Source organism: Crinia signifera, chromosome 1 (assembly GCF_055691185.1).
Source record: "Crinia signifera chromosome 1, ASM5569118v1, whole genome shotgun sequence".
NCBI classification, from domain to species: domain Eukaryota; kingdom Metazoa; phylum Chordata; class Amphibia; order Anura; family Myobatrachidae; genus Crinia; species Crinia signifera.
Window position 1 is genome coordinate 464,158,973 of NC_139217.1, and position 27,915 is coordinate 464,186,887.

The window sequence follows — 27,915 nt, forward strand, 5'->3', positions numbered from 1 at the left end:
AGAGCGGTAGTATATGTGCCTGGGTTACAGCGGGAGAGAGCGGTAGTATATGTGCCTGGGTTACATCGGGAGAGAGCGGTAGTATATGTGCCTGGGTTACAGCGGGAGAGAGCGGTAGTACATGTGCCTGGGTTACAGCGGGAGAGAGCGGTAGTACATGTGCCTGGGTTACAGCGGGAGAGAGCGGTAGTACATGTGCCTGGGTTACAGCGGGAGAGAGCGGTAGTACATGTGCCTGGGTTACAGCGGGAGAGAGCGGTAGTACATGTGACTGGGTTACAGCGGGAGAGAGCGGTAGTACATGTGCCTGGGTTACATCGGGACAGAGCGGTAGTACATGTGCCTGGGTTACATCGGGAGAGAGCGGCAGTATATGTGCCTGGGTTACATCAGGAGAGAGCGGCAGTATATGTGCCTGGGTTACAGCGGGAGAGAGCGGCAGTATATGTGCCTGGGTTACAGCGGGAGAGAGCGGCAGTATATGTGCCTGGGTTACTGCGGGAGAGAGCGGCAGTATATGTGCCTGGGTTACTGCGGGAGAGAGCGGCAGCATATGTGCCTGGGTTACATCGGGAGAGAGCGGCAGTATATGTGCCTGGGTTACATCGGGAGAGAGCGGCAGTATATGTGCCTGGGTTACAGCAGGAGAGAGCGGCAGTATATGTGCCTGGGTTACAGCAGGAGAGAGCGGCAGTATATGTGCCTGGGTTACAGCAGGAGAGAGCGGCAGTATATGTGCCTGGGTTACAGCAGGAGAGAGCGGCAGTATATGTGCCTGGGTTACATTGGGAGAGAGCGGCAGTATATGTGCCTGGGTTACATCGGGAGAGAGCGGTAGCATATGTGCCTGGGTTACATTGGGAGAGAGCGGCAGTATATGTGCCTGGGTTACATCGGGAGAGAGCGGCAGTATATGTGCCTGGGTTACACCGGGAGAGAGCGGTAGCATATGTGCCTGGGTTACATCGGGAGAGAGCGGCGGTATATGTGCCTGGGTTACAGCGGGAGAGAGCGGCGGTATATGTGCCTGGGTTACAGCGGGAGAGAGCGGTGGTATATGTGCCTGGGTTACAGCGGGAGAGAGCGGTGGTATATGTGCCTGGGTTACAGCGGGAGAGAGCGTGGTACTCTTTACCTAGAAGGGCGCCCACGATTTTGATCGTGGGCATCGTTAGTAAAAAATCGGGGCCATCACGGGCATTAAATGCACTAAAAAATCGGGTGCGATGCGACCGACGCGATGCCAGCGATTTCCCATAGGGAACAATGTTAAATGTCCCAATTGACCCGATTTTCCTGTTCAATGTCTCAATTGACCCGATTTTTCCATAGGAAACAATGTTAAATGGCCCACAGAAGTGTGAAATTGCCCCCACAATTGTTAACGCCACCCCACGATCAACATGAACCTGAAGCGTGGCGAGCGCAGCGGTACGCGTCCTATGACCTTTTCATACCCCCACTATCCACGTCGGCGTGGAGTTGAGAATACAAAGTGTGGCGAGCGCAGCGAGCCACCGAGCCCGAAGCGTGCAGCGAGCCCCGCGAGGGGACGCGGACAGCTGTGAAGCCCGCGAGGGGACGCGGATACCTGTGAAGGTATCCGCGGGCCTTGCTGCGCTCGCCACACTTTCTATTCTCAACTCCACGCCGACGTGGATAGTGGGGGTATGAAAAGATCGTAGGACGCGTACCGCCGCCCCTCTTGGGCTTGCTGCGCTCGCCACGCTTCGGGTTGGCGTTGATCGTGGGTTGGCGTTAACAATTGTGGGGGCCATTTCACACTTCAGGGTGCCCCTACATTGTTCCCTATGGGAAATCGCGGGCATCGTGCCGGTCGCATCGCACCTGATTTTTTTTTTAGTGCATTCAATGCCCGCGATGGGTGCCCTTCTAGGTAAAGAGTACCGAGAGCGGTGGTACATGTGCCTGGGTTACACCGGGAGAGAGCGGTGGTACATGTGCCTGGGTTACACCGGGAGAGAGCGGTGGTACATGTGCCTGGGTTACATCGGGAGAGAGCAGTAGTATATGTGCCTGGGTTACATCGGGAGAGAGCGGTAGTGTATGTGCCTGGGTTACACCGGGAGAGAGCGGTAGTACATGTGCCTGGGTTACATCGGGAGAGAGCGGTAGTACATGTGCCTGGGTTACATCGGGAGAGAGAGGTAGTACATGTGCCTGGGTTACACCGGGAGAGAGCGGTAGTATGTGTGTTATTAAAATAATATTAATTTAGCATTTACCAAACGCATTTGAGGATAGATACAAAAGGAAAGTACCCGTATATACTTGAGTGTATAAGTCGACCCGAATATAAGCCGAGGCACCTAATTTTACATAAAAAAACTGGGAAAAAACGTGACTCAAGCAGGACCCTCACTCGAGTATAAGCCGAGGGTTTTTTTTTTTTTTCAGCATAAAAAATGTTCTGAAAAAGTAGGCTTACAGTATACTCGAGTATATATGGTACTTTGAAAGCACGTTATCTTTCACTGTTTAAAAATAAGGTTGTAACTTTTTTGTTTTAATGAAGTACTATTTGCAACTATCAAAAGGGAATACATCCTGGTGCCACACTACAATAGCAATAAGCCCCTCCTGCAACTCCAAGCTCCAAATGCATCCAGTTATCATCAGCCCAGATGTAAAGAGTTTTGTGTGCGCAGTAGGTAAATATACGCTGGCACCAAACACTACATAAGCTGCAGTGTGAACAAGTGCAGTGAGTTTCAATTGAACAAAATCTCTCTCCAAGGTTTAATACATCTCTCGTTATAGATATAGTAAGCCCGCTTGAAGCAAATGCTTCGAAAGCTAGTGTGCTTGCCTCTGTGTTTGTACATGTGTGAGAGAGAAAGATGTTGTTTCACTCGCTGCCCACAAATGGCAGTGTTTTGTGCACACACAATCACACACTAGACATTATATATAGATGATAGATAAAAAAATAAAACCTACTTTGGATTATGGTGCTGAATATTCTGCGTAAATAATACATCATCGGACTGAGGTGCCTGAAGTAATGGAATTGTTTATACTAAATAAGTAGCTTATCCTCCCAAGCTTGCAGTTGTCTCTATATGAACACGCTGTTTGATAGTGAGAGTATTGCACATTTATTGACTGATCTTGCTGGTTTGCGGCTGCTGCAAAGAGTTTTTGTCCCATATAGCGCTCATTATGGCTGCATTTCTAGAAGTCCTAAGCATGACAGCACTTTGGGAATGTAATTGAGTTTTATGAACATTTTAATAATCTATTTAACATACAGACGTGCTTTCTTCCACACAAAGGGGTGGTGTACAGAGATCTGATCTCCACCTCTAGAGCGAACGTGCTCCGATCCTTATACAGTCACCAGCATGGAGAACCGGGCTCTGCAGACCTCTGTGTAGCCACCAAACCCCCCTGATAAATGTTCTGGTTTCTCCCGGCGAATAGAATTTACAGATCTTCTTACAAATATTATATTTTATAATTGGGTGCATTAACCGGCTACTTAAGCGTCGCCAGGTCCCCCAACACCACTACAACCGGTCCCCCAACACCACTACACCTTATCTCACCTAAGCAACTGTATGACTCTCGCACCTTGCACTCCCTTTGATAAATCAGATTTTCCAGGCACTGTGATCTAATCCAGCACATAGCTGAGAATCTGATCTGGGACACGGCCTAATTCAGATCAGTTAGCAAGGTGGCAATTTTTGCAAGTAGACAAAACCATGCTGTGCTGAAGGTGGGGCAGACGTAACTTGTGCAGAGAGAGATTGATGTGAGTGGATTGTGTTCAAATGGTAATCTAAGTTGCAGTGTAAGAATAAAGCATCCAGTCTTTATCCTGCACAGAAACAAAATAACTCCCCAAAATCTAAAGGCCTCCATACATTAGTCCAACTTGTTCTAAGGACAAGTTGGACCCAATTCGTGCTGAGCTCCCCGACCGCTCGCTGGGAGGGCTCACTGACTGTTTGGCGCTGGTATACACCTAGTCTAGTATCGGACCGTATATTGGATACGATACTTTGTGAGTGGCAGTTGCACATACCAGTAATCTTACACATGCGATTGGTGCAGATTTCACCCGATTTCTCTGCCCGGTCCAGTCGGGTAAAATCGGACCCAAATCGCATAGTGTATGGGAGCCTTAACTCTCTGCACGTGTTACATCTGCCCCACCTGCAGTGCAGCATCGATTTGTCTATCTCCGAAAACTGCACCCTTGCTACCAGGTCTGAATCGGACTCAGTGACTGCTGCGTAGAGAGATTTGCTTGCCTGTCCGCTGATAATCCATTACGTCAAGGCAAATATAAGGACAGTACATAAAAAAAACAATGCGTTACTTACACTGTAATCCTCCATCTTTGTGTTGTAGTTATGAAATACCCATTATTATGACATTCAGGTCACCACGTGTGTTAGTGAGTCTATAGAGACAGTACCTTATCAAAGTATTCCCCTCGCAACCTGGCCGAGTATCGGACAATAAGACGCGAGTAGCTCAGCGATTCTCTGGCCTGAACTGTTCAGGAACCATCGCCGGTTCAGCTAGGCTCCAAATATAATCTGTGGATGCTATTGGTGGACTCAGCATTCAGTTCAGAATCTTTTAAAGCAACTTTATTTGTCTATTTCCCAACTGTCAGCGTCTCTTCCCTTTTTTTTTTAAATGTTTCAAATTTAGATTTCAATATAAATTGTTTTATCATTGTATTACGTTGTCATTAGATGAACCCAGTGAGCAACAATGTCTGACCTTCTTTTTTAAATTTTTTTACTTTGAATAATTATGGTAAGAGTTACGCGAGGCGTTGACTTCCGTCCCATTAACAAGCGAGCGGACTAGTTCTTCGCTCTCTTATCACTGTTCGTACTAAGGCATGCTTACTCTGGATAAACACAGATTAATATGTTATCTGCTTGCTTGCTTAATGTTTTCTTACCCGATGGCCTCAATGTCTTTAAAGCTGGCTTCATCCGTGCTGGGGGATCTGCAGGAACGCCACAGGATATTCCGAGATTGCTTGAAAGGGGCACCGTGTGGGATAGAAACTGCATAGGCAATGTCCTGGAAGAAGCTATGAACTGTTTTGCAGAAATGCAGAGACAGACCGAGGAGAAGTTCCGCATGTGGATAGAGAAACTGACGCGGCTAGACACCGACGAGGAGAGCAAACAGCAGCTGGAGCCCAGAGACCCCACTAAGTTCCACCTGGGTGGGCAAACCCTCACGCCAAGCAGCTCCTCTGGGACTTTCATAGCGGGCCAGGATACACCCACCTTCCCCCAGCAGGCCTTCAGCTCGTACATGAGCTACCAGAATGTCGACGCGCTAGAGTTCCCGACCTCAACGTTAAATAACAACAATTTTCCAGAAACCATCCCCGAGAACGGGAACATCGCGGACCCGGAAGTGAACCAATCCTAGTCGCCACGCAGGTTTTCTGTTCCATTACTGTTATTTTTATTATTATTATTTTTTTTTCTTCAATTGCACTAGACGAGCGATCTCTTTCTTCGGCTGTCTACGTCCTAAAGAGAGGCTGAAAGGACTACCAAGTCCCTCACCAAAGCTTGGCTGAATGCATTTGTCAGGCGATGCATGCCACCAGACCTGAAAGAGAGGAAGTCTAGAACCGCAACCTATATAGCCGGCTAGGCCGAAGCCTTTTCTCAACTATATTCTACCCGCTATACTCTTTATTCTAATAACTGCAGATGTAATATTTTCAAAGGGCGCCTGCTACGTTGTGACTTGTAGACAATAGAGTTTACGGCCTTCTTGTGACAGGTCCGGAACACCCCTCCCCCGAATCCTTCTAAGTATTATAACCCGTATAGAATATAACGCCCCCAGTCGGTGTAGGAATGCTTGACGTAAGGGTGCACGCACTGCTTGCCGCCACACCACAAATTCCTGGCCATTTCTTCAACCAGCGTGTGCCTCAATAATCTGCCTACTTAAATGTTATCAGAATTACGTGTCGAGTATGTAAAGAAAATATTCTGCCAATCCTGTAACCTGCTTTCCTCTATATTTACAGTGTATGTAATATTTCTGCCGTCTGAGCTCCGGTCGTGCTTCAAGAAGGTTTCCAATGTTCCGTGTATCCATTCAATGGCATCATTGCCCCCAACAAGCCCTGCCATTACCCGACCTCAGCCCCTGTTCATAGGAGTAAGTCGGTCACTGCCGGTTGTGTAATCTAAGCGACAGCTGATTGGCACGTCAACATGCTCCGTCCAATCGGGTTGCTTGTCCGTCACACACGGTCAGCAGCGGAAGGTTTAAATGTCCCCGCCCCACAAGGCCGCTGCAATCTGGTAATAGCAGAGGGGTAGATGTTTTTTTGGATCAGTGGAGACTTTCTTAGACCACGATCTGTAGCTATAAACTGGCCAAATGCCCTGATATGCAATAGCCGTGTTTTTCAAGTGTCCTGGTAACATGTGAAATGTGTATTGAACTTTAATCTACGCCACTACGGCAGAGCCTTGCGCGCTGTTGGCTTATGCATCTTTGTCCTGGTGTTCGGTCACCATATGAACCTCTAAGAATAAATGCAAATGATTGAAATTTTCATTTTTTTTTTATGCAATCTGAAATGTGAGTTTCAATGTTGGACCTGGAGAAAAAAAGTATAAGGAACCTTTTGTTTTTAAAGCTGTCTACTCCAAGTTATAAGATTGTTTTTGTTCTGTTTTTTTTTTTAAATTAACGACTAATCCGTTAAGTAGTAGTGTTTTTGTTTTTTACAGTAAATTATGTATGTATACCATTTTGCTAGACGCGTCATTTTGGGAAAGGCCTTTTTCTGTGCTCTTCACTCTGGGTAGTGTCATACGGGAAACTTATGGGAGTATTTCAGCTGTAAAAATGCTGGAGGTTGTGTGAGGGGGAGGGAACGAGAGTCCTGTTTTATATGCTGATACTACCTAAATGAGCCACTGAACCCCAAATGTCTAATGTACAGGTATGTATTATGAATGGAGTGGCTCATCTGACACTCCATTTTTATTTGATTCCTCCCCCACCCCCCTTATGCGTTACTGGAGGCCACCTGGAACTGATTAATAAAATGATAATATAAAAGGTACTTGTTTCCTAGCACGGCCACAATCGCGGGCATCGTGTGCCTTAACTTTAAGGCACACGATGCCCGCGATTTCCTTTGAAAAAAGCAGTACTCGGGTACATCGCGTCGGTCGTGTGCCTTAAGAAGGCACACGACGCGACCGACGCGATGCCCACGATTTCCCCATAGGCTTCAATGTTAAAATATTTTAACATTGAAGCCTATGCGCGCCCGACGCGATGCCCCCGATTTCTCCATAGGCTTCAATGTTAAATTATTTTAACATTGAAACGGAGTCCATTTTACATAGCAAAAAATGGGAAAAGGCCGAATAAGGGCCATTTCTCATTGGGTATGGCCCCGTCATGTGTGTAAAAAATAATGGCCCCCCCATTGTGGCTGCCACCCCCACGATTGACGCGAACCCGAAGCGTGGCGAGCGCAGCGGTGCGCGTCCTCCGACCTTTTCATTCCCCTACTATCCACGTCGGCGTGGAGTTGAGAATAGATTAGTGTGGCAAGCCCGAAGCGTGGCGAGCGGACGCTGATACCTGTGAAGCCCGCGAGGGGACGCAGGGATCTGTGAAGGTATCAGCGTCCGCTCGCCACGCTTCGGGCGCGGTGGCTCGCTGCGCTCGCCACAATAATCTATTCTCAACTCCACGCCGACGTGGATAGTAGGGGAATGAAAAGGTCGGAGGACGCGCACCGCCGCCCCTCGCGGGCTCGCTGCGCTCGCCACGCTTCGGGTCAATCGTGGGGGTGGCGGCCACAATGGGGGGCCATTATTTTTTACACACATGACGGGGCCATACCCAATGAGAAATGGCCCATATTGACCCTTTTACCATTTTTTCCTATGTTAAATGGACTCAGTTTCAATGTTAAAATAATTTAACATTGAAGCCTATGGACACGATGGACCCGATTTCTCCATAGGCTTCAATGTTAAAATAATTTAACATTGAAGCCTATGGACACGATGGACCCGATTTCTCCATAGGCTTCAATGTTAAATTATTGAAGCCTATGGAGAAATCGGGTACATCGCGTCGGTCGCGTCGTGTGCGTTTTGGTATGCACCCGACGGGACCGACACGATTTTTTCCGACACGACCACCACGATAGAAATCGTGATGGCTGTGCTAGGAAACAAGTACCATATAAAATATTCATTGATCAGATCTGATAAAGAGCCTATACACCGTACAATTGCGGATCTGGTTGGTGGCTGGGTCTTGTAAACCGCAGCATCTGTGCAATAATCCATATATACAGATGCGAGCATTTACTATACAATTCAGACCACTTAGGGGGCGTTCAGAAGGTCTGTGTGAAAGATATGTTTTGTCCTAATGGTGCTCTGTCACACACTGTACCTACATGGTGGGCGCAGGACATTTTATCAGCGCACAGGATTTTAGGCCAGTCATTTTCACTTGCTGCCTCCAGGGTTGGCGGGCTATAAAGTGCGAAAAGTGCGTCGGAACATGGGGGCACACTTGTACATTAGAGGAAGGGCTGATACTAGCAGATAGACGCAGCTGCGACTAATATAGCAAGAAGTTAAAGCGGTCCCAGCAGCCTGTGACTTATGCGGTCCCAGCAGCCTGTGACTTGTGCGATCGAACCCGACCGCATCTTGTGGTGCTAAAGTGCCCCCTTTGCAGCACCTGATGTCGCATGCCATCTTGAGATGGCACATGTGGTGACAGATGTGGTCGCATGATTGCATGCAATATCTCACAAGTGTATGGGCAGAATTAGAATCAGGCCCATTGAGCGCGATCTCCACCTTCTTACAACTTTACCATGCTGTTTACTCTGCGGCAGATCTGTCACCAATAATAGAGAAATCTTCCTATAAATGAAGTTCTACACTGACGTTTCCCATGTCGCACCCAGGACGGGTCAGTGATGATTCATAGCATTGCTGGTACCAGCAACCTGGCAGAAAGTACGTGGCCAGCGGCACCATTTACATATAGATTATGAATATTACACATCGATTTATTCACAGAGATTATATCCTTGAGTTGTATAAATAATATTAATGATACGTACAGATGCTGCTATCCACAAAATGTAATTATGATAAAGTTTTTAACAATGTATTTTTTTTTTTGTATAAGGAAAAAAATGCATAACTTTCACTTGAAGCGTATTATTAGCAGGATACCAGGGATCCGCCCCCTGATGCCATGCTGGGAACTGCTGTGAAGCAGTCCTTATGTGGGCGGGTGCGGCTGAAGGGGGGGCACACAGACACCCCATGCAGCACTGCCTTGCAAAAATAGGTGCATGTGCATTTTGATCCCGAAATCTTAGGTTTGCTGGCTCCAGTCTTGGTATTGAAATACCGGAACTTTTTGCGCTAAATCCCGGGATCCCTACTGCCGGTGATACTGCTGGGAAGATTCCTTTTTAGCAGAAGTTGGGCACCATAATTAATATAAATATGGTGAATTTACAGTATTGCATCTCTCTGTATTCAGATAACCACTTATATGGATATTAAGTCACCATATGAAGGAACAAGGCTGTAGGCAGAACCATTTTATACACGCCACAAAAATGACTTAATGTCCATCGTTTTTCTGTAGGGGTGACCGGTACCTTCTACTACACAAGGGTTTCCCACGGTGACATATGAGCTCTGTGTTTATACATAGTGACATCACTTGTATACTGTAAGCACCTTTGCTAAGTGTTATTACACAGCAGTGATGGGGCCTCTTTCCCCCGCTATGAGAACAAATTAGCATTAGCCGAGGTCTCCTTATATAGTGCTCATACCAGAGTTTTGCATCTCTCAAAACCCGTGCAGTTCCTCCTTCCTACCTGGGCTGTTGTGCTCTGCTCTGGTGCCTCTAGCACATTCTGGTCTGTACATCAGAGCTGAGACACAGACCAGAATGTGCTAGAGCACCAAAGCGGAGAGCCACACCCCGGGGAAGGAAAAAGGTACAGGGGGCTGGTATGAGCACTAATATATGAGGAGGTATCCAGACCTTAGGCCGACCACTATTGGTCCATGAGTTTTAAAAAAAAAATTGTTATTTGTTTAATTTTTTATTATTTTACCATACACATACAACATTCTTAACCATCCATGTGGGCAAAGCGTTAGATTATAATAGTTTGGACACTTATATGGTGTCGGTGTCAACCCGATTCAACATAGACGCCCAAAAATATCAAAAAAGTCATGTTGACCTTTTCATTGTAGGCCCAGACACTGTAGATCTAATATACCATAACCGCTGTCACATCTAGGCCTTTATAATAATTATACAAGTATATGGGTGAGCTCTGATTGGCCCGGCGCATGTCAGAATTCACTGCTGTTGTATTAGTTGTAGAAGGAGGTGCTAAAGTGTTACATACAGGAAGCAGCACTACAATACTGACATCACACAGCCTTACGCACTGACATCACACAGCCTTACGCGCTGACATCACACAGCCTTACGCGCTGACATCACACAGCCTTACGCGCTGACATCACACAGCCTTACATGCAGTAGGCCTTATTTAGCGGCAGTTGAAGCCCCTGCAAAGCTCTGTAGTATATAATATGTTTCTGCTCATAAATTCCCCAGTTACCATAATGAAACTATTGCTGATTTTTGCTCGCGAACCGTAGGAGATGGGAACGGAGATATTGCATGAAAGCCTCCTGTCTGTGCAGCGTATCCATCGCATTGCGAAGCCTGCAGACCCACTGTACCAGGCAGCTGGAGAGAGTAATGACCTCATCCCAGCACTGCGCATAAGGTCAGTCTCCCGACCCTCTCCGGCCCCGCCAGGTCTTAGAATAGTTTCATCACTCATGAGTTTTTGTATTTTTGTTTGGAAGTTAGATATAACCACTTGGGATGAGATGTATGAAGCTATCGAGAGAGATAAAAGTGAAGCAGTTGCTCCTAGCAACAGTGCTTATTAGTTGCTGTAGGGAACTTTCCCACTTTCTCCAAAGTTTGATACATCATCTCCCCCCCTGATCTTTGCTACAAAGAAGTGGTAACAGAACTCAATTACTGGTTATCGCATCACATAATGAATAGTTCTTATGTTTTATAAGTGACCGTAGATGAAGTTTTAGGTGATTTTTGTGTTTTTAGAGAGAGCTGATATGAACCCTTTCAGCAGCGGAGTAGCGCACTAGACAGGTAGAAGGGCTGCCAGTGTGCCTATATGCAATGATACTGTACCCAGATGTAGCTGTCCAGGCTTGCTGGGGATATTACAGTGCTGGTCACCTTCATGCGCTGCAGAGGGAGCCATAATTAGGAGAATGCGGCCTACTTGTCCAATAAGAATGTGAGCCGAGTGCCTCAGTGATGTCACAGGCTCCTAGTGGAGTAACCGGCTCCATTCCCAGCCCGAATGCCACAGACCCAACCGCAGGTGACTCGTCCTGTCCTTATACTGAGGCGACAGCACGTGCAGATGTCACATGAGTTGAGATTACCTGGCCCTCACTTATATGGCATTAGTAAGGGGGGAGTATGGGTCATTAGGGTTTCACCTGAAATACGTCGACACGGTGGAAGGTTGACATAAGCATTAGATCGACAATGGGAAGGTCGACATGAGGTTTTTCTCCCTTTTTTTTGTCTTCCTACCCTGTTGACCGTACCCATTTCAACCTATTTCAGGTGTCTAAGGCCTGTCAACCTTAATAGGGTGGACTTAATGACCGTGTCCCAGTAAGGGCACACAGACGGCCTCACTCGCGCCTTCTCCGCGTTGTGGAATAAATATAATTTGTCACGTGAGATTGGAGTCATTACATTGTAGGACTCCGGGAGGAGAGGATGATTGTAAAAGCAGAGCTTTGCCCAAAAAGAATCCTCAAAGTGCTTCTTCGGTGACTTCACATTTATGAGAGATCTTAAACGCTGCAGTAAAGTCTATGTAGCTTAGTCACAGCGGATCACCCTGGTGACATAATAAGGGTATACAGGCACACGGCCCAGTACTGTTCTACAGGGAGAGGCCTGATCGCTTAGAAAATCATTGAGACACAAGTTCTCCAAAGGGAGTGATGACCTCACCAGCTAAAAGCAATGACCTCACTGTTAATGCCGATCTTACAGGCGGTTATTCATGTGTGTACTGGATATGTGGAATCCCTTCCACTGTATACACTGACCGATGATGGCATGGTAGTAATGGCAATTAGGGGGTGGGGGGGCGGCATGTCCTGCCTTTTGCAGTTTGCAAACTTTGTCTATTGTAAAAGCTAAATGGGAATGTGCCTCTGTGCAATGCTTAGCAGTCAATTTACCGACGATCGTAACTCCGTCATTAAAAATACTGACGCGGTCAAAATACCAACATTCATTATATCAAAATGTTCATAATATTTAAAAATGTCGACACGAGTTTTAAAGGTATTCTTGCCCATAAACAGACTTGTTCATACTTTAGCATCCCTGTGGACCTGGATGGGGAATATAAATAGCGTCTCGCTATTTTGACATAGACAACAAAAAAAACCCAGAAATTAATGTTGACTTTTTTGACATGTCGGCACTTTTTAAATGTCAGCATTTTTAATTTGTTATTTTAAACATATCGGAATAATGAATGTCGGTATTTTGATCATGTCGGTTAATAAGATTAGGACCGACCTGTATCCTGTCGGTCGAGAAATCCTACTTTAAAAGGCTGCATTGCCTCCGTATTACCGGGCACCGAGTATTCCATATAACACAGCCAGGAGACAGGCTGCCCCTCCCAGCCCTTGTACTGTACTAAATACCCTATTCACACAGAGATTCTGACCCGGCAATATGCCAGGGAAACCGGCTCAGCCCCGGTCCTACCGCTGTGTGAAAGGGTCACGAATTCCAGGGCTGCGACCAGCATCGTTCTGCCGGGACTATGGATCTGGGTTGACACTATCACACGGAGAAAGGACCTGGGACTGAGCCAGCGTGCCAAGGAAAATTCTCGGGTTCAAACGCTCGGCCCGGGAATTTCATCTCATGTGTGGAAGGGGATACTGAGCTAGTCCCGGGATCTGCCTGAGAGCGGTATTACTGATGAGCAGTATTCCCCAACATTTCCTTTATTGCAGATGAAACTGCGACAAAGTATTCATTGCATTTTCATTGTGTTTCATTTGCAACAAACTCTGTAACTCTACAATGTAACTAGTGTACCTTTTAGTATAAATAAATACGTTTAAATTGTGTTTGGCATTTGTCAGTGTGTTTTTTACTCCTTTTCTTATTTTATTGGGACTTGACTTGCATGGTATATATTTGTGTATCTTTGTTTGATTGCATAGCACCGGCCATATTCTGCAAACACTTGCTATATAAGCTATATATGCTATATATGAATAAGATTTCCCCACTGGGTACGGATCATGTGTTGGGTCAACCACTGAAGGCTGAAAAACCTTAGGTCGACTCCTGAAATTAATCGGCACGGCTAAAGTCGACAGGGTTGGAAGGTTGGCACATGCATTAGGTCGACAGTCAAAAGAGTTGACATGAGTTTTTCATGTTTTTTTACCAAATGTCAACATAGTCGACATGGGCACCGTCAAAGTGTACCGCACCCCTTGCATGGCTCTGCCGCTGTTTTATTCTCCCTCCAACCTGTCGTGGATGGTAGGGCATGAAATACCACCCAAAAAAAAAACGGTTCAGTTAATGTATGTCGACCTAGTGACCATATTCCTCCCCACTAGTATGTTTTTGAAATATAAGAGCTGATACAGGGAGAACATACAAATACCACACAGATAGTGCCCTGATTGGGTCAATTGAACTCATGACCACAATGCGCGATCATCAATGCTACCCGCTGGGCCACCACAATGCATCGGTTTCCCCTCCCCTTCCTTCTGAGACCGCCCATTCTGTTACCCCCGCAGCGCAGAGGGAGCGGTTCAGATAACTGGGTTGTTGGGCACAGGAGGGGTCATAGGATCCACAGTAATCAGGTTGAAAGTCGATAGATCGACCACTATTGGTCCACAGCCCAATGACACAAGCAATAGGTTGACTTGAAAAAGATCAACATGATCCTTTTTTTTTTTTTTTGTGTTGACATGGATACCATATAGGGTGTGCCGCGTCCCCTCCCATTGCTCGCTCACTATTATCATCTAACTTTGTCCACTTGGACGTATGAAAAAACACTGATTAAAAAAAAATGTGAAAAACACACGTCCGCCTATTGTGTTGACATTTTGACTATATCAATACAAGGTATGTCCACCTTTTCCATGTGTCGACCAGTGGTGGTCGACCTATTGACTGCCGACTACATGCCGTTGGCCGTTCCCCAGTTCCGTGGCGTTGACGTGTGTTCTGTAACAGAGCCCCGCCATGTGTCAGATGTACGATGCGCCCTCTATATACCAACTTACAGTACAAGATGCCGCTGGCGTTCTGGTGAGAACATTAAAACAGTGACCTGTATTGGAAATGATGAAAGGTCAACAGGGCTTATGTTGACGCATGAAATAGGCCGACACAAGCATTAGGTCAACATTGGGAAGGTCAAAGGTCAACATGAGTTTTTCACGTTTTTGTTTTTTGTACCGAATTTTGACGTCCATCAACATGGACAACGTATCAGTGTACCGCATCCCCTCGCATGGATCGCTGCGCTCGGCACACCATTCTATTCTCCATCCATGTCCTAGTGGGTAGTGGGGTATAAAATACCGTTCGGCGCAAGTTGGCACAAAAAAAAACCCTGAAAAAGTAATGTCAACCTAATGCTTGTATCGACCTTAGCCGTGTCTACCTATTTCATTTGTTGATCTAACCTATGTCAACCTTTAGCGGCTGACCTAATGTATATCAACCTTCAAAATGTCTACCTAGCGACCATATCCTGATTCCTTCTAGTAACACCGCAACCCCGGGAAGTGCGTTGATTCTGCAGTCTACTGGTATTGCCGGTACTAGGCTTAGGCTGCGTCTGTCTGCAGTCAGTACTGGTATTGCCGGTACTAGGCTCATGCTGCGTCTGTCTGCAGTCAGTACTGATATTGCCGGTACTAGGCTCATGCTGCGTCTGTCTGCAGTCAGTACTGGTATTGCCGGTACTAGGCTCATGCTGCGTCTGTCTGCAGTCAGTACTGGTATTGCCGGTACTAGGCTTATGCTGCGTCTGTCTGCAGTCAGTACTGGTATTGCCGGTACTAGGCTTATGCTGCGTCTGTCTGCAGTCAGTACTGATATTGCCGGTACTAGGCTTATGCTGCGTCTGTCTGCAGTCAGTACTGGTATTGCCGGTACTAGGCTCATGCTGCGTCTGTCTGCAGTCAGTACTGGTATTGCCGGTACTAGGCTTATGCTGCGTCTGTCTGCAGTCAGTACTGGTATTGCCGGTACTAGGCTCATGCTGCGTCTGTCTGCAGTCAGTACTGGTATTGCCGGTACTAGGCTCATGCTGCGTCTGTCTGCAGTCAGTACTGGTATTGCCGGTACTAGGCTTATGCTGCGTCTGTCTGCAGTCAGTACTGGTATTGCCGGTACTAGGCTCATGCTGCGTCTGTCTGCAGTCAGTACTGGTATTGCCGGTACTAGGCTTATGCTGCGTCTGTCTGCAGTCAGTACTGGTATTGCCGGTACTAGGCTTATGCTGCGTCTGTCTGCAGTCAGTACTGGTATTGCCGGTACTAGGCTTATGCTGCGTCTGTCTGCAGTCAGTACTGGTATTGCCGGTACTAGGCTTATGCTGCGTCTGTCTGCAGTCAGTACTGGTATTGCCGGTACTAGGCTTATGCTGCGTCTGTCTGCAGTCAGTACTGGTATTGCCGGTACTAGGCTTATGCTGCGTCTGTCTGCAGTCAGTACTGGTATTGCCGGTACTAGGCTTATGCTGCGTCTGTCTGCAGTCAGTACTGGTATTGCCGGTACTAGGCTTATGCTGCGTCTGTCTGCAGTCAGTACTGGTATTGCCGGTACTAGGCTTATGCTGCGTCTGTCTGCAGTCAGTACTGGTATTGCCGGTACTAGGCTTATGCTGCGTCTGTCTGCAGTCAGTACTGGTATTGCCGGTACTAGGCTTATGCTGCGTCTGTCTGCAGTCAGTACTGGTATTGCCGGTACTAGGCTTATGCTGCGTCTGTCTGCAGTCAGTACTGGTATTGCAGGTACTAGGCTCATGCTGCGTCTGTCTGCAGTCAGTACTGGTATTGCCGGTACTAGGCTCATGCTGCGTCTGTCTGCAGTCAGTACTGGTATTGCCGGTACTAGGCTTAGGCTGCGTCTGTCTGCAGTCAGTACTGGTATTGCCGGTACTAGGCTTATGCTGCGTCTGTCTGCAGTCAGTACTGGTATTGCCGGTACTAGGCTTATGCTGCGTCTGTCTGCAGTCAGTACTGGTATTGCAGGTACTAGGCTCATGCTGCGTCTGTCTGCAGTCAGTACTGATATTGCCGGTACTAGGCTCATGCTGCGTCTGTCTGCAGTCAGTACTGGTATTGCCGGTACTAGGCTTATGCTGCGTCTGTCTGCAGTCAGTACTGGTATTGCAGGTACTAGGCTCATGCTGCGTCTGGCTGCAGTCAGTACTGGTATTGCCGGTACTAGGCTCATGCTGCGTCTGGCTGCAGTCAGTACTGGTATTGCCGGTACTAGGCTCATGCTGCGTCTGGCTGCAGTCAGTACTGGTATTGCAGGTACTAGGCTCATGCTGCGTCTGGCTGCAGTCAGTACTGGTATTGCCGGTACTAGGCTCATGCTGCGTCTGGCTGCAGTCAGTACTGGTATTGCCGGTACTAGGCTCATGCTGCGTCTGTCTGCAGTCAGTACTGGTATTGCCGGTACTAGGCTCATGCTGCGTCTGTCTGCAGTCAGTACTGGTATTGCCGGTACTAGGCTCATGCTGCGTCTGTCTGCAGTCAGTACTGGTATTGCCGGTACTAGGCTCATGCTGCGTCTGTCTGCAGTCAGTACTGGTATTGCCGGTACTAGGCTTATGCTGCGTCTATCTGCAGTCAGTACTGATATTGCCGGTACTAGGCTCATGCTGCGTCTGTCTGCAGTCAGTACTGGTATTGCCGGTACAAGGCTCATGCTGCGTCTGTCTGCAGTCAGTACTGGTATTGCCGGTACTAGGCTTAGGCTGCGTCTGTCTGCAGTCAGTACTGGTATTGCCGGTACTAGGCTCATGCTGCGTCTGTCTGCAGTCAGTACTGGTATTGCCGGTACTAGGCTCATGCTGCGTCTGTCTGCAGTCAGTACTGGTATTGCCGGTACTAGGCTTATGCTGCGTCTGTCTGCAGTCAGTACTGGTATTGCAGGTACTAGGCTCATGCTGCGTCTGTCTGCAGTCAGTACTGGTATTGCCGGTACTAGGCTCAGGCTGCCTCTGTCTGCAGTCAGTACTGGTATTGCCGGTACTAGGCTCAGGCTGCCTCTGTCTGCAGTCAGTACTGGTATTGCCGGTACTAGGCTTAGGCTGCGTCTGTCTGCAGTCAGTACTGGTATTGCCGGTACTAGGCTCATGCTGCGTCTGTCTGCAGTCAGTACTGATATTGCCGGTACTAGGCTCATGCTGCGTCTGTCTGCAGTCAGTACTGGTATTGCCGGTACTAGGCTCAGGCTGCCTCTGTCTGCAGTCAGTACTGGTATTGCCGGTACTAGGCTTATGCTGCGTCTGTCTGCAGTCAGTACTGGTATTGCCGGTACTAGGCTCATGCTGCGTCTGTCTGCAGTCAGTACTGGTATTGCCGGTACTAGGCTTAGGCTGCCTCTGTCTGCAGTCAGTACTGGTATTGCCGGTACTAGGCTTAGGCTGCGTCTGTCTGCAGTCAGTACTGGTATTGCCGGTACTAGGCTCATGCTGCGTCTGTCTGCAGTCAGTACTGATATTGCCGGTACTAGGCTCATGCTGCGTCTGTCTGCAGTCAGTACTGGTATTGCCGGTACTAGGCTCATGCTGCGTCTGTCTGCAGTCAGTACTGGTATTGCCGGTACTAGGCTTAGGCTGCCTCTGTCTGCAGTCAGTACTGGTATTGCCGGTACTAGGCTTAGGCTGCGTCTGTCTGCAGTCAGTACTGGTATTGCCGGTACTAGGCTCATGCTGCGTCTGTCTGCAGTCAGTACTGATATTGCCGGTACTAGGCTCATGCTGCGTCTGTCTGCAGTCAGTACTGGTATTGCAGGTACTAGGCTCATGCTGCGTCTGTCTGCAGTCAGTACTGATATTGCCGGTACTAGGCTTAGGCTGCCTCAGTCTGCAGTCAGTACTGGTATTGCCGGTACTAGGCTTAGGCTGCGTCTGTCTGCAGTCAGTACTGGTATTGCCGGTACTAGGCTTAGGCTGCCTCAGTCTGCAGTCAGTACTGGTATTGCAGGTACTAGGCTTATGCTGCGTCTGTCTGCAGTCAGTACTGGTATTGCCGGTACTAGGCTCATGCTGCGTCTGTCTGCAGTCAGTACTGATATTGCCGGTACTAGGCTTTTGCTGCGTCTGTCTGCAGTCAGTACTGGTATTGCCGGTACTAGGCTCATGCTGCGTCTGTCTGCAGTCAGTACTGATATTGCCGGTACTAGGCTTAGGCTGCGTCTGTCTGCAGTCAGTACTGGTATTGCCGGTACTAGGCTTATGCTGCGTCTGTCTGCAGTCAGTACTGGTATTGCCGGTACTAGGCTTATGCTGCGTCTGTCTGCAGTCAGTACTGGTATTGCCGGTACTAGGCTTATGCTGCGTCTGTCTGCAGTCAGTACTGGTATTGCCGGTACTAGGCTTATGCTGCGTCTGTCTGCAGTCAGTACTGGTATTGCAGGTACTAGGCTCATGACCTGGGCTGAACCAGTACTCAGGACTACGCAGACTCTATGAGCCTGGAGAATAACTGGCAGCCCTGTATCTTACACACTGATGTCATATACAGTTATTTAATGCTCTGCATTTTATCCTGTCACCCCTGCCGCCTGTCATCCCATACTATGAATATAATAGGATGGAACATTCGCTTTATTTAGGATGCATTTACAGCTTCAGAGCCCGCACCCGCACGCATTGGTGTCACCATTGGGAAAATGACTGCAACAATATTAACTAACGCTACCCAATAGTGTAGGCTCATCAAAAACCATTAACGCATATATTTTACCAAATAATACCATATTGCAGGTTCAAATATACTGTATGTTGCACAATGTTAAAATGTGTTTTAAATGACGATTGTAATCCATTTTACTAAAGGCTCGATGATAAATGTGTTGGCATTCAGCCGACTGTTACTGATTTGTGCAGTCTGTTACCTTTTGCTTAACGCATTGTTTTATCCTTACATTGTATCCTGTTGTTCTCTGCGTTTCATCCTGGCCTTTACATCATCTAGGAGTTGTTTATTCCCATTACCCTTGGACACTACACAGCTGATCTCTGAATTGGTCACAGCGACGCAGTCCGTCAGTGGTAGTCCCAATCCATGTCAACCTTTTTGTCTGTCGACCCACTGACCGTATACCAAGGGAGCAGCTGGATGATATAAAGGCCTGGGTTTAAAGCACAGCATAATTTGGGAACGTAAATGAATGTGCTTAATGACCATTACAGGAGTACACGACAAGAAAACGAATGATAGGGGTCTAAGCTGCTGTACGATGGAATGTGTGTACATTGTGCCCGGGCACAGATATAAATATTTCTGCCATGTAATATTCCAGGCTACGTTGTGTAGAAATCTGTTTTATTCTGTACATGTGTTTAAGATAAGTAATGAGCTTTGCTGTTTTGGAGTGTGGAAGATACCAGAGTGCAATTAACGAAGATTTGACGTAGCCCCCTTTCCAAGTATTTTCTCTGGGTAGGTGATAATATATCACTCTGCATGTACAGTATATACATTTCAGATACATTTATTGCATGGATGTACATGTAGGAGTGGTACAATTTTGACTTGAGACAAGATCTTTATCATTTTACTTATACTCTCAAAATCTACAACATGCAGAGGAATCCTGAAATCTTTTCTGACTTTTACAAATGAATTTATAAAACGATATAATTTAAATACAAATTCTATTAAAAAAAAGTGCATGTTTATAAACCAGTGTAACGCTGTGATTGGTCATTCAGTTAGGGGTGTTACACTTCTTCTATACAAACTATGATCGGCTTGTCAATATTGTACTTGACCCTTGTATCTTCTGCACTGAGCTAATGTCACGATACTCAATGTTAAAAACACTTAAGAAGATCTGAGGGCAACGCTCACGGTTCCGCTCGAAAACCTAAACACACTGCCTGCCATAGAGATCAGTGGAGGTGGTTAGATACATGCAGCTGGATGCGGTTAGGTACATGCCGGAAGGGAAATCCTGAGCACCACTGGCATTTCACATAAGTGGCTTCTTTAGAACAAGATCTGCTTCTCTCTCTCTCATCTATCTATCTATCTATCTATATCTGACCACTAGAGGCCACTCAACGGATTAAATTACTCCTGTGTGTGCTAAAAGATGTCATAGCAGAAAATGAAAGCAATTTTTGCAGGGGCGCTGATCTGCAAAAGATCAGAGAGAGGGAACTGTAAAGACAGAGATTGGCGGTAGGAGCAGATAAGGACTAGGGGGGAGGGGCCGGAGAGTTTGTGGGCTAAAAACTGTCACAGCTCAAAGTGCCAGTAAAAACTGTCACAGTTCAAAGGGAAAGTACATCGCCGAAGCCGTCCTTTCGATGGGCTTTTAACTACTTTGCAACCTCACCGCAGCCGCAGAAAGATAGGTTACAATCTCCGCATACCAGTGAGACCCGTGACGTTGCCGTCAGAGCTTCCATCGATTAACCATGTATTAACATCATGTTTTGTACTGCACTAATAATCCGTGTTCTGTCATATTTGTGCCCATGTGTTTTATTTGGTTTACGTACTGCAACATTGTCGGTGTTTTGATTTTTGCCGTAACGTAGAAAATGATGACGCTTCTCCTAAAATGTGAACGGAGTGTAACGTGTGCTTGTACGCGGTAGGTTGGCACAATTAGACAGTGGCACATGTACTACGGCAAGGGAATGCTTGGACCCTAATCTCAGAGCGGGGGAAATGGCAAATGCTGGGTATACGCTCTGCTAAAATGGTATTGCATTGCTGAGACGCCCCTATCAGGGGTTCGGGTGCACTGGTTGCCCAACTCCCAGTTATCCTAACGGTGGAGTAAAATGAGGGTAACTCATTTGTATACATATATAATAGCAGGGTGACTTACGCTGCCATTGTCTGAGCAAAGGCACATCATATACCAAGCTAAAGGTCTTGGTCCATAGATTTGCAGAAAGATCTTAGCGGTTGCTTTGTTTTGCTTTTGTTATTTGCCAAAAGGCCCCCTATGCAGCTGTTGGGTGACCTGAAACATGTGACCTGCCAGGTGGTCTGGAAACTGACAGTTATTTGCAGCCACCTAAGCAGGGATTTTTTTCAAATTCAACGACGCAAACCTTTGCCGCCATGGCTGAATCCGGGCACATCAGCGAGTTTGTAATGGTAAAGAAAAATTATATTTTTCAGATTACCACAACTAAACTCCCCAGTTTTATGGGACTCCCCAAAAGGTGGCTGCCTTCCTTGGACTTGTAGTTCAGCAACTTCCTGAGATTTGAAAGTTGTATTTTCTGTAGCCTACAAGGTGCATTCCTGCTGTTTATACTGCTAATGTAACAGCGTTTTATTCGCAACAACCCACCTTGCCAGTTATCTACCTTCGCCAGCCCACATAACACAATTAAACAGCCCACAGGGCTAACTCGGCGAATGGAGGAGGGGGGCCAAACACTGCACTTGTCCAAGTTATCTGGTGTTACCACCGTCCAATGGGAGGGCTTGCTACATGGGCCCTAACATTCAAATGAGGGGCTGAAAATAAACTGAAATTAATAGACTTATAAATGGGAGTACCCTCATTTTATTTCTGCCATTGAAATAGAATTCTATATCTATATTCTCAAGTCGCTGCCCGCTGTATATGCAGATACTTCATTTACACTGATTTGCTTTCTCTGTATAGACCAGCTTAAAGCATGAGAACGGCATTGACATAGCGAGCAGCCGCAGTAAGCACAGTCCTTGCGCTCTGAGTGATATTCCTGTATTACGCCGCAGCTTGTCGCAGGCAGAGATGTGTAATTAGCAGTGTCCTCCGCATGTCGTCCCTCATCCTCTGTGTACCTGTGTTCGCAGACGGACCGCCGGTCGTGACCCACTATGACATTTCTGACACAAACTCTGACCAAGATGTGCTGAACGTGGATAACTTGCTGGCGGCAACGGTTGTCAAGGAGCATAACTCTGTAACCAAGCAGGACACTCCGCCGCCGCCGACCTGGCGCACGAGGGGGCTGCTGGAAGAACTGAACGCAGGCTCTGGTACTCCTCTTTGTTTTTATATTGCAGGCAAACAGTCTTTTGTGGTTTTGCTGGTTTTTTAAATTCACAATTCACACCATTATTTGACTCACATATATATATATATATATATATATATATATATATATATATATATATATAGCCAGATCTGTCAAACATAAGGTTGACATGGTTCTAGGTCGACAGTCAAAAGGTTGACATGAGGTTTTTCACGGTTTTCTGACCCGAATGTCGACATGGGCATAGTTTAAAGTTCACCGCATCCCCTCCCATCGCTTGCTGTGCTTGCGATGCTTCGGGAACGGTGCCGCACCGCGATTGGCACACTATTTAATTCTCACACCGCGCCCTAGTGGATGGTAGGGCATGAAATACCGCCTATCGGCACATGTTGGCTCAAAAAACTGTGAAAAACTGTCGACCTAGAACCATGTCAACCTATCTCCATGTCGACTCAACACTTGTCGACCAACATGCTGTAGACCAAATGACCGTATCCCCTGTAGCTGTGGTGCCTGGTGTTGCCAAGTTTTTTTCTGTTTCACACCCATCTCTCCTCTACCTGTCCCCACTCTGTCTCTGTCGCCTCTCTTATTCCACCTCTTTCCCCACTCTTCTATAATGCGTGGCTGTCCCCCTCTTTTCCTGTATCTCCCAACCTTTCCCTTATTCCTTCCCCTTCTTTCCATTTTCTCTCTCTGGGGCCCATTTAACAAACCATATTTGTGGCTAAATCCCCGAAAACACCCGTTTTCGGGGTTTAGCCGCAAATATTAAGTATCACCTAAATCAGGGCTGTGCAATTGTGGCCCTCCAGATGTTGATGAACTACACATCCCAGGATGCTTTGCATTAGTTTTGCTATGTGGCCATGCTGAAACTGATGCAAGGCATGCTGGGATGTGTAGTTCCTCAACATCTGGAGGGCCCCAATTGCCCAGCCCTGACCTAAATGTATCAAAGGGGGGGACCGCAGCAGGAATCTCCGATCCCTGCTGCGATCCCCCCTGCACCGCCTCCGGCCGCATCCCCCATAGGTTTCTATGGGGGATACGAAGCTGCCCGATGTATTAACATCGGGCATCCCTGGGCTATCGCCATTCTGGGATGGCGATAGCCCATTGTAGTCTATGGCTGCGGGATCGCACTGCCGAGCGGGGCAGAGGGGTCGGCGGGGGTCAGCGCATTACCGCCCATGCGCAGACCCCCGGCTTCTGGGTCAGGGCTTCGCAGGGACGGGCTCCTTTCGGTGCCCTGTCCCTGCACCCTGGTAATGATACATACAATGCGATGTCCGGCGATGTAATCGTGCCGGCATCGCTGTATATTGATAAATGCGCCCCACTGTCTCTCTCCCCCCCCCCCCCCCCATCCTGCCCTACATTTTCTGTCTCTCTCTTTACCTGTTTCCCTGTCTCTCCCCCTTTCTCTTCCCATCTTTCCCTTTCTCCTCATTTCTCTCTCCCCATTTCTTCTGTCTCTACGCATCATCTCACTCCGGGGTCATTCAGACCTGCTCGCTAGGCTGCATTTATTCAGAGCTTAGAGAGTAGGTTGATGCCGCTCCCACCAAACGCATCCCCCCCCCCCCCCCCCCTAGAATGACCTCACTATGCTGCGAGCGGATGTGTACGCTTACACACCTGCTTGCCAAAATCCTTACTCACCATCAAAGGAAGCCCAGGACTCACTTTTCGGCTGTGCAGTCTTCTGCCAATTAGGGGTGGGCGCTGACGTCATGTGACATCATCCACCTGGCTCAAGCAGGAAGGGGACCACCTGTGTTTCCTGGGACACGCCCAGCATTTCTATGGGCTTGTTCACCGTTATTGTGGGCACGCCCATGCAATGCCGGATGTGCACCCTGGAACGCCCTCTGCCTGTTAATCGGGCAGCGCACCTCATTGCGGTCGTGCCTTTACCATGAGGTTAACAAAGTAACAGGGAAACTAGTTGTGTTTTGTAAATAACTGAAGAATCTAGGTGAGAGTGCCCACTGTGCCAAGCTAGCCCACTGTGGTATAAATGTGTGGAAGCAAGAGCAAATGCAAGTCTGCCCCACCATATAGGGCTCACAGAGCATGTCATAGACCAGGAGTGACCAAACCGTTCCTCGACATCTACCAACAGTTCTTGTGTCCCAGATCACCTAGCTGGTGCACAGCTGTGGTCATTACTAACTGTCACATGACCCAGATCACCTAGCTGGTGCACAGCTGTAGTCATTACTAACTGTCACATGTCCCAGATCACCTAGCTGGTGCACAGCTGTGGTCATTACTAACTGTCACATGACCCAGATCACCTAGCTGGTGCACAGCTGTAGTCATTACTAACTGTCACATGACCCAGATCACCTAGCTGGGGCACAGCTCTAGTCATTACCAACTGTCACATGTCCCAGACCACCTAGCTGGTGCACAGCTGTAGTCATTACTAACTGTCACATGTCCCAGACCACCTAGCTGGTGCACAGCTGTAGACATTACTAACTGTCACATGTCCCAGATCACCTAGCTGGTGCACAGCTGTAGTCATTACCAACGGTCACATGTCCCAGATCACCTAGCTGGTGCACAGCTGTAGTCATTACCAACGGTCACATGTCCCAGATCACCTAGCTGGTGCACAGCTGTAGTCATTACTGTCACATGTCCCAGATCACCTAGCTAGAGCACAGTTGTAGTCATTACTAACTGTCACATGTCCCAGATCACCTAGCTGGTGCACAGCTGTAGTCATTACTAACTGTCACATGTCCCAGATCACCTAGCTGGTGCACAGCTGTAGTCATTACTAACTGTCACATGTCCCAGATCACCTAGCTGGTGCACAGCTGTAGTCATTACTAACTGTCACATGTCCCAGAGCACCTAGCTGGTGCACAGCTGTAGTCATTACTAACTGTCACATGTCCCAGAGCACCTAGCTGGTGCACAGGTGTAGACATTACTAACTGTCACATGTCCCAGAGCACCTAGCTGGTGCACAGCTGTAGTCATTACTAACTGTCACATGTCCCAGAGCACCTAGCTGGGGCACAGGTGCAGTCATTACTAACTGTCACATGTCCCAGAGCACCTAGCTGGTGCACATGTGTAGTCATTACGAACTGTCACATTTTCAAACATGCTGCACTCTTTCCTAACTTACACATTCCACAGATCCACAGGTGATCTGGAAAACATGACCTGTTGGTAGATCTTGAGGTCCTTGATGGACTTCCAGCAGGATAATATAGTGGATTGTGTATTGATGAGCTTCGTGATACACATGAAGTAACTGCAGGATTGATGCTCTCACTCCTCTGCTGCTGGATATAGTGTCAGGCCTATGAGCCAGTGTGAGTGACAGACTTGCACATTCCCTCTGCAGAAATGCCCAACTTATATTAGTGGCTTCGTATACAGGCACGGGGACGTGATGTTAGATTAACATGACTGACATGCTTGTCTTCGAAATTTAAGTTGATTGACCTACATCTTAATTAAGACAGACATGTTTAGCCGCGTCTCGCTAGTAAAAGCATTGCCCTTTTAAATATATATAATATAGAAACTGGATATTGCGGCACTCCGTTTGTCATACACACTATGCCATGTGAATGATGCGGTGCCCCCCGTATCTAGCCTGGGAGGATCCCAGGTAATATGGAGACTGGGTGACAGCGGCACTCGACACAATGAAAAAACCAGGAGACTGGATGTGGTTCCCCAACGTTTCAAGGCGATGAGCCTCTTTATCAGGGAATGTCAGGGAGAGAAAGGGGACATCAGGGAAAAATGGAGAGAAAGGGGTTAGAGCGTGAGAGAGAAAAAGAGAGGGTGTCATGGAGCAAACAAGCTAGGGTACTGGGAGAGAGAGTGAAAAGGAGGAAAGAAAGAGGGGTGAGTAAGGTCACAAGGGAGTGTGGTGACGAGGAAGTGAGGTGACATGGAGAGGTGATGGGGGGAGTGGGGATGTGATGAGGTGACAGGGGCGAGGTGATATGATGAGATGACGGGGTTTTGGGGGTAAGGTGATGAGGGAGTCAGGTAATGGGGGTGAGGCGATGGAGGGCGAGGTGACGCGGTAAGGGGACAAGGGAGTGGGGTGTTAAGTGGCGAGGTGATTTGATGATGGGGGAGTGTGGTGACGGGTGTAAGATGAAATGGGGTGAGGTGTCAGGGGGTGAGAGGATATGAGGTGACGGGGTGAGGTGATCAGCGGCAAAAGGGCGCCGGCCACTCCTGCATGTCTCCCTCTCCCCCCCCCCCCGGCTGGGCACCGCTGCTCCCCCTCTTCCCCCCCCCCGGCTGGGCACCGCTGCTCCCCCTCTTTCCCCCCGGCTGGGCACCGCTGCTCCCCCTCTTTCCCCCCGGCTGGGCACCGCTGCTCCCCCTCTTTCCCCCCGGCTGGGCACCGCTGCTCCCCCTCTTTCCCCCCGGCTGGGCACCGCTGCTCCCCCTCTTTCCCCCCGGCTGGGCACCGCTGCTCCCCCTCTTTCCCCCCGGCTGGGCACCGCTGCTCCCCCTCTTTCCCCCCGGCTGGGCACCGCTGCTCCCCCTCTTTCCCCCCGGCTGGGCACCGCTGCTCCCCCTCTTTCCCCCCGGCTGGGCACCGCTGCTCCCCCTCTTTCCCCCCGGCTGGGCACCGCTGCTCCCCCTCTTTCTCCCCCGGCTGGGCACCGCTGCTCCCCCTCTTTCTCCCCCGGCTGGGCACCGCTGCTCCCCCTCTTTCTCCCCCGGCTGGGCACCGCTGCTCCCCCTCTTTCTGCCCCGGCTGGGCACCGCTGCTCCCCCTCTTTCTGCCCCGGCTGGGCACCGCTGCTCCCCCTCTTTCTGCCCCGGCTGGGCACCGCTGCTCCCCCTCTCCCCCCCCCCCCCCCGGCTGGGCACCGCTGCTCCCCCCTGGCTGGGCACCGCTGCTCCCCCTCTCCCCCCTGGCTGGGCACCGCTGCTCCCCCTCTCCCCCCGGCTGGGCACCGCTGCTCCCCTTCTACCCAGCAATAAATTTGTGGTTACACATGGGTTCGTCCCCAAGATACCTCCAGTTAAATATAAAATTATTCCCATTACGCATTTTTGGATAAGGGATACTCGACCTGTAATGGTAATAAAAGTTGTATGTACTCGCGGGAAAGACAATCCTAAAGTGAACGTTTTTAGGTTTAGCCTTGCTTCCTATATAATAATTATTGTGGGTTAGTGATTAAGGTGCTTTCTCTAGAGTGGAGAGCAGGCAGGCTGCCAGCAGGAGAAACCGGGCACCTCTGCGCCTCCGCGAACGGGGGCGTGGCTGGCCGAGAGGGGCGTGGCCTCATCTCTTACTCGCTCTAATGAATTCTATCAGATTATGCATATGGGTTATGTTTCTGTTGTATAACCACGCCTACTATAACATGGCCATGCCCATCATGATGAAGCCACACCCCCATGCTGGGCTAGATCTGCCCAAAGTTAAAAGATGAGAGAATTATTTTCTCTGTAGTATGAGG

At 48.3% G+C, this 27,915-nt stretch overlaps 1 protein-coding gene across 4 annotated transcripts in view; it reads left to right on the plus strand.

Annotated features, from left to right (window-relative positions):
- Positions 1-27,915, plus strand: part of ARK2N (arkadia (RNF111) N-terminal like PKA signaling regulator 2N) — a 54,220-nt gene that overhangs the window by 14,430 nt on the left and 11,875 nt on the right. For 2 of the 4 annotated variants that reach the window (XM_083155320.1, XM_083155319.1), the window contains exon 3: positions 22,254-22,439. The exons of 1 other annotated variant lie outside the window; for it this stretch is intronic. In XM_083155320.1, coding sequence (XP_083011446.1) covers positions 22,254-22,439 — 186 coding nt within the window. Of the gene's footprint in view, positions 1-4,972; positions 7,140-22,253; positions 22,440-27,915 lie in introns of those variants that run through there. One more of the 4 variants, XM_083155321.1, reaches the window with a different exon arrangement.